Source organism: Megalops cyprinoides, chromosome 11, assembly GCF_013368585.1.
Source record: "Megalops cyprinoides isolate fMegCyp1 chromosome 11, fMegCyp1.pri, whole genome shotgun sequence".
In the NCBI taxonomy this organism is placed as follows: domain Eukaryota; kingdom Metazoa; phylum Chordata; class Actinopteri; order Elopiformes; family Megalopidae; genus Megalops; species Megalops cyprinoides.
Genome location: NC_050593.1, coordinates 3596501 through 3602500, shown reverse-complemented (window position 1 = coordinate 3602500; position 6000 = coordinate 3596501). Strand labels below are relative to the sequence as shown.

The following is a 6000-nucleotide window of genomic DNA, read 5'->3' as shown; positions in this document are numbered from 1 at the left end:
ATATAATGGGTATCACATCACTTACCACATTATCAGTATGAGCCTCTGAATCTCCTGCTGTTGCAGTGTTATTCCTGGGGGTGCCTTGGGTACCAGTGGGGATGCCGGGAAGAGGTGCACTATGGGAGTCGCCCTTCGCCACACTCCTGCGGGAAATGCGATTTGATCAATTTTCTTTTTTTGTCGAGCAGCTTCCATATCAACTCCGCAGGTAGAAAGTGATTCTGCTGATAAATGACTTTGTCTTTCTTTGATCCTGCCCCCCTTCATTCCCCTCCATAATGCCTGAAATAACCTCTCAGTATCTCTCTGTCTCTGGACGCCGTGAGTGATAAATGTGTCCAACTACTCTAGATAAAAATCTGCCGGTTACAATTTGCGCTGGTGTATCAATTTATTGGAGGAGAGGTAATGATATAGTTTTCCAGGCGGAATAGCTCAGGACTACAGACGCGAGGCATGGATCAAGCTGGTCTCTCAGCTCAATGGCTTTGCACTGTAGTGCTTAATCTCACCGGTGTGTCAAACAGGCAGCTACTGTCTCTTTCCCCTCCGGAGCGCTCTCAGAAGAAATACATCATATCTAGATTACCTCTGAGACTTACGTTTTAGTTAATATCATTGACACTAGGAGGAATCTCAACACGCCAGCAGCAAGATAGGTGTGCATCATGGGAGAAGTATCTACCCTTACCAGCAGAGAGATCTAATCTGCCAACTTCAATATTTCCATTTTAAAAGGATTTACTCTGCTTTATCCATACTATTTACAAGTACCTATTTAACAGCGGGTGACATTAATGCAGTCACAATGAGCCTATAATGTGAGAACAAGCCTTCTGGAAATTACTTGAAAATACGAACATGTTATATGGAAGGTTATTTTTAAATGAATGCATGTGACATTGACATATCAAGGATGGAATGGGTATGGCTGCGTGCCATCAGCAATCACCTCTCCTAGTCATATCAGTCTATCTTTATATTAGCGACATGTTGGGGAGAGGAAAATACAAAGAATATTTACCTATTCAGAAGCTCCTTCATAAATCCATCTTTTCCGATGTAGGATGTAGAATGCTGGATCTGATTTGTAAGCTGTCCCACCTGAACATTGCAGTGATCCATTATTGAGCCAAGCTTATCACAGCCCTCCGTTGTGGCTTGCTCTTGACTATCTTTGCGCTGCATTTCATTTTTTTTCTTCTCCTTCTTTTTGTCAGGCTTCAGCTGTTTGCCTCCCAGCACTGATCCGATCTTGAGCTCCTTCTTCTCCTCTTTTCCTTTAGGAGCATCGGTCTTCTTGCCCCCCAGAGCCGGGAGCTTGCTCTTCCTGAGGCCAAACCAGTTAGCCAGTGATGGAGCAGTCTTCTGCTTGGCCTCAGACGCCTGGGCCCTGTCCTGCCCCTGGCCTCTCTGCACATTCTCCTGGATTCCCATCATAACTTTCTCCTCAATGGTGCAGGCTGAGGGGCTGGCAGGTTTCTCAGCTTCCTCCTGCCCTTTGCCCTGGACCTGTTTCAGTCCATTTTTGATTAGGTCAAGTTTGCTAGGACAAGCAAATTTGCTCCCAGTGCCGTCCGCTGGTGAGTCAGGGCTGGGGACGGGAGAGGACGGCAGCTCGGAGTGAAGGTGGGGCGCCACTTTAGTCAGTTGTCGGGGGTTTTTGAGGCTAAACCTGTCAACAAGAGGCAGGCTCCGGACCTCCTTCTGGGGTGTCGATGCACTTCCTTCGCCTTTGGACACGCTGCGGGCTGTGTCGACCTTTGGAGCGGCTTTCAAGGCCCCTTTGCCAGGGAGGCCTTGGTGGCTACTGGAGCTGGTCACAGCCCCCTGTGGAGCCAGTCGGTTATAGGAGCAGAAGGGTGGGTTCTCCCCTGGGCTAGTGGCTGACTTGAGCTGGAAGCCATCGCCCAGTGAGCTCTGCCTGGTGAGGGAATTCCCCCTCTCACCCGTGTTGGTAATGATCTGAGTGCGGATTTTTCCTGGACCGTCCGACACTCCAAGGCTGGGCCTCTCCATGTAGTTGCTGCTGAAGCTCTGGCTGCGTGCTTTGGCCCCGTTCATCCCCAGCGCAGGCTTTAAGTGGGGCTTAGTTGTGACTGAGATGGACCGCTTGAACAACCTGCTCTCCCCATCTGCCCGTTCACAAGTCACCTGGTTTTCGCTTGGCGCCTGGGACGGCAGTTCTGCATCCATGGAGCATGAGCGGATTTTGGCCCTTGCTTCAGGTTTGGAACCTGGGGCTGCATCAAAACTGAACGGTGCCTGCGTTCCACCACGTGGGTCAGGAGTGCTGGCCGTGGCTGCCCCTTTACAGGCTACATTTATGTGGTCTTTCTCCTGCTTCACCGGTGCAGGAGAGCTCAGGGAAGGTGGGGACTTGACCAGGGCCTTGAATCCCATCGGAATACGAGTCTTTGCAGCTCTCTCTGCCGAATTCTGGGGGCTGGTTCCTAAGCCAGCGGGGTTGAGGGGTGCCTGTGTTGCTGGTGCCTGGGGCTCCATTGTGCATGGTGCATGGCTCTGGAGGGACATGGGCAAGCTGCTTGAGGTCTTGTGCAGCGCTGGGTGGCTGTTCTCCTGCTCGGGCTGTCCTCTCTTACTGCTAAACGTGCTCTGCAGGGACGAGCCCTTCTGCAGGATGTTCCTCGAACCTTTGCCCACCAACTCGTGGGGGTCTGCAGTGTGCCCTGCAGCCGAGGAAGGGTGGAAGAGTTTGTTGGGCACTCGTTTTGGTGAGCCTCTCGTGGGGGTCTGAGATGAAGCTGAGGACTTCTGCAAGTGGTGACCTGCAGCTTCAGCCGGTTTCTGAGGGGTGGCCTCAGAGCTATGGCTGGCGTCTAGGATGGCATCGTTAAGCGAGGCCGGCAAGTGATGGGGGTGTGTTTGAGAGATTGGGAGGTGTCCCCTCACAGTGCTGGCTGTGGGGGCATGAGCTCCGGCCTTCGATGCTTGAGGTGAGCTGTCGTAGTTTGGTCTGATAAGCAGGGAGGTGGTTCTCCCGGGAGGAGGTGGTGGGGAGGGGGACCTGTGCTCGGCTTGCTGCCCATCTCGGGTGGGCTGCTCCCCATAGTCCACATGCTCCAGATGCCTCCTGGGTAGGAGAGGGGAGCCCTGGATACTGGAGGATGATGGGCTTTTCCCCCAGTCAGTCCTACAAGGGAGCCTGGAGCCTGCTTGAACCACTTTGGGGCTCTGGGAGCTTCCCCCACTCCCGGAGGGTTTGATGAACCTGGACAGCTTGACTGGGGGAGAGGATGGAGACTGCTCCTGGCCTGAGGAAGCTGGGGTCCCGCCACTGCTAGTACCCATATCGGTGGCAGGGCCCTTTGCCACCTTCAACGGCGAACCCTTGCCTCGGCTGGGGATCTTACTGAGGTTGGCCTTGGGACTGGAAGCACAGTGCATGGGGGGGACAGAGTGGACCTTGTGGGCACGGTTGTAGGGGGGCTTTATCAGTTTCTGTGGCCGAACATGAGGCTGCAGGTGTTCCGAGCTACCAGGGGGTCCCTCAGGAGAGATGACCCTGGGCTTGCTCCCCATGTTGCAGGACTGGAGCTCGACAGCCTTTCCCGGGGACTCTAAAATAGAGTAGTTCCTTGTGCTGCCCCCACTCTGACAGCTGGGCCCTCCTTGAGGAATCAGCTCCGTGTACTCAGCAGCGGGTACATGTGCCAGGCTCCCTGGAGTCTCGCACTGAGAATTGAGATCAATAGGCTCCCCACCCGTGTCAAAGATGGCGGCAATGCACTCGTCTGACTGTGCGCTTTTGGTCACCTTCTGTTGCTGGAGGAGGCTGAGGGGTCTGAGTCTGCTGTCAGCCGAATGAGCCCTACTGTGATTCCTCCTTTCACACGGTGGGTCTGTGGGCATGTTAGACTCCCTGCACAGCTCCCTGGTGTCCCTCTCTGGCTGCTCGCCATCACCGCCCTCTGCCGGCAGGTCCTCTGCCTCGTCCGTGTCTGAGAGGCGGAGCAGGATGCGGTCGGCCACAGAAGAGCTGACCTCGAAGGGCAGCAAGGATGGGTTGAGTGTGGCACGGGTCCTCCCGCCAGGGAGGAAGCCGCTGAGAATGCTGGGAGCAAGCTTCTCCGGCTGCTCCTTGGAGTCATAGGAGGTGGTGGCAGGGGGCTTGGCCCCGTCTCCACCCCCTGCTTCGCTACCCTGGCCCCCATCCCAGCTGCAGAGGCTGTCAGACAGGCTGTGAGTCAGCCTCTTAGAGTAGGCCCAGTGGTCCCCTCCGGCAGCTCGTGATGATTCGTCATCAGCGTCGTCCGAGTCGTAGGTGAACTTCCTGCGCCCTGCCCCCGGCCCAGCCTGCTTGTCCATCGCTGAGGGTTTGAGCACCCCCAGGCCCCCGCACTTGAGACTCAGGGAGTAGATGCCTTCGTTGGAGTTCATACAGTCCTTGTATCCCGACATGGAGATGAGGGAGGGTGATTCCTTGGGCCTGCGTCTCTGGAGTCTTTTCAGCCCCTCCAGGATGTGGCATTCCTTCCTTCGGGTCGGGGGCTGCTCCTCCTGGAGTGCACAAATGTTGCCGGGAGCCGAAGAGCCCAGGCTCACCCTCTTCTCCCAGTTCAGGGAAGACTGATAAGAGAGATGGAGAGACACAACTGACAACAGCACTGCAGCACAACTGTAGCAGAATCCTGATTCTCCTCTGACTAGCTCAAGTGTAGCCTGAATAGACTCCGTAAAACTAGAGTGAGCCACGATGCCATACCTTCTTACCCCCTCATTGTTTCTACTATTTCATTGGTAATTGCAGAGCTGGTTCTAGACAGAGGAAATTAATTTGACAGGCCATTGCTCAATCTGCAATCACACCACTTGACACTCATTCAACCGGGCTAAGGCAGAGACGCTGTAGACCCATAGGGGATGTGAACAGCCCAAGTATCGGAATGCTTTAATGTGATATTGTATTCTTCAAATTACTGTAAGCTAGTGTATGTGTATCAGTGCACTTCATTGTGCATCTCATTTACAGATGATCTGATTTGCAGCTTAAATGTAATGATTGCACTCTGCACGCATTCAGCACATGGTGGGGGATGAGAAGCTTGGAAATCTGACAAATAATGTAACAGTTATAACGAGAGAACTGTATAATGGAACAAAAACAGCTGCAGAGTGATGTCGTGGCCAAGAAGCTGAGCTTGAATTCCCAGGTGCTGCTGTACCCTGAAGCAAGGTGCGTTAGTCAGTCACACCTTTAGTGATTGTTAATATCCAGCTGTGCAAATGGAAAATATGCAAACATATAAACGATGTGAGTGATGCTGGATAAGGGCAGCCGCTCAGAAAAGAAGCAATAACATACCTGGTTATTGTTCAGTGAGTTTAAGTGCATTTCATCTCTATGGACTGCACAATATTCTCTCACAATCACAGCTATGCACACAGAGGTTAAGACATCCCCATTCCACATCAAGACAGGTTTTCACCGAGGAGGTTTTCTCATATTGGGTTTCACAGGCTGAGAGTACACAGCCATCAGCTGGGCATTGCTGTGCCAAGCTGATAGATGTGGCCCATTTAGCATTACTGCTGCTTTCAGATATTGCACAGCTAGTGCGCTCTGGCTTGAGCAGTGTGACACTGAAAGTGCTTCATGAACTGGTGAATTGATCAAAATCTACTGAAACCTGCATATTACATTGCACAATTTAATCAGAGAGATACAACATCCAAAGCTGATGATGTGTATATTCATCCCCTTTATAAAATGTAAGTATTATGGATGAATTATAAATGCTATATCATATGCACTTGGATTAAGCAGTGTTTGCTAAGTATATGTTTGACCAATGTTAATCAAACATTGTTTTAATCGACATGTGGGTCTGGATAAAGTTCTCTTGCTTAATATGTTATACAACAATAAAAAAACCTTTCAAAGATGATGCAACTGTTTTATATTAGACGATTAATTCTAATATCACAATGCTTTTAGCACAGCAAACCCCTGTTTAAGTACTGTTTGCAGTGTAC

The 6000-nt window shown here is 51.8% G+C and overlaps 1 protein-coding gene across 1 annotated transcript in view; it reads right to left on the bottom strand.

Annotated features, from left to right (window-relative positions):
- LOC118785797 (nck-associated protein 5-like) overlaps positions 1-6000 on the bottom strand; it is a 191486-nt gene that overhangs the window by 26988 nt on the left and 158498 nt on the right. The window contains exons 12-13 of the mRNA XM_036540733.1: positions 1028-4593; positions 26-146 (exon numbers count right to left, since the gene is read on the bottom strand). Of these exons, the coding sequence (XP_036396626.1) occupies positions 26-146; positions 1028-4593 (3687 nt within the window). The remainder of the gene's footprint in view (positions 1-25; positions 147-1027; positions 4594-6000) is intronic.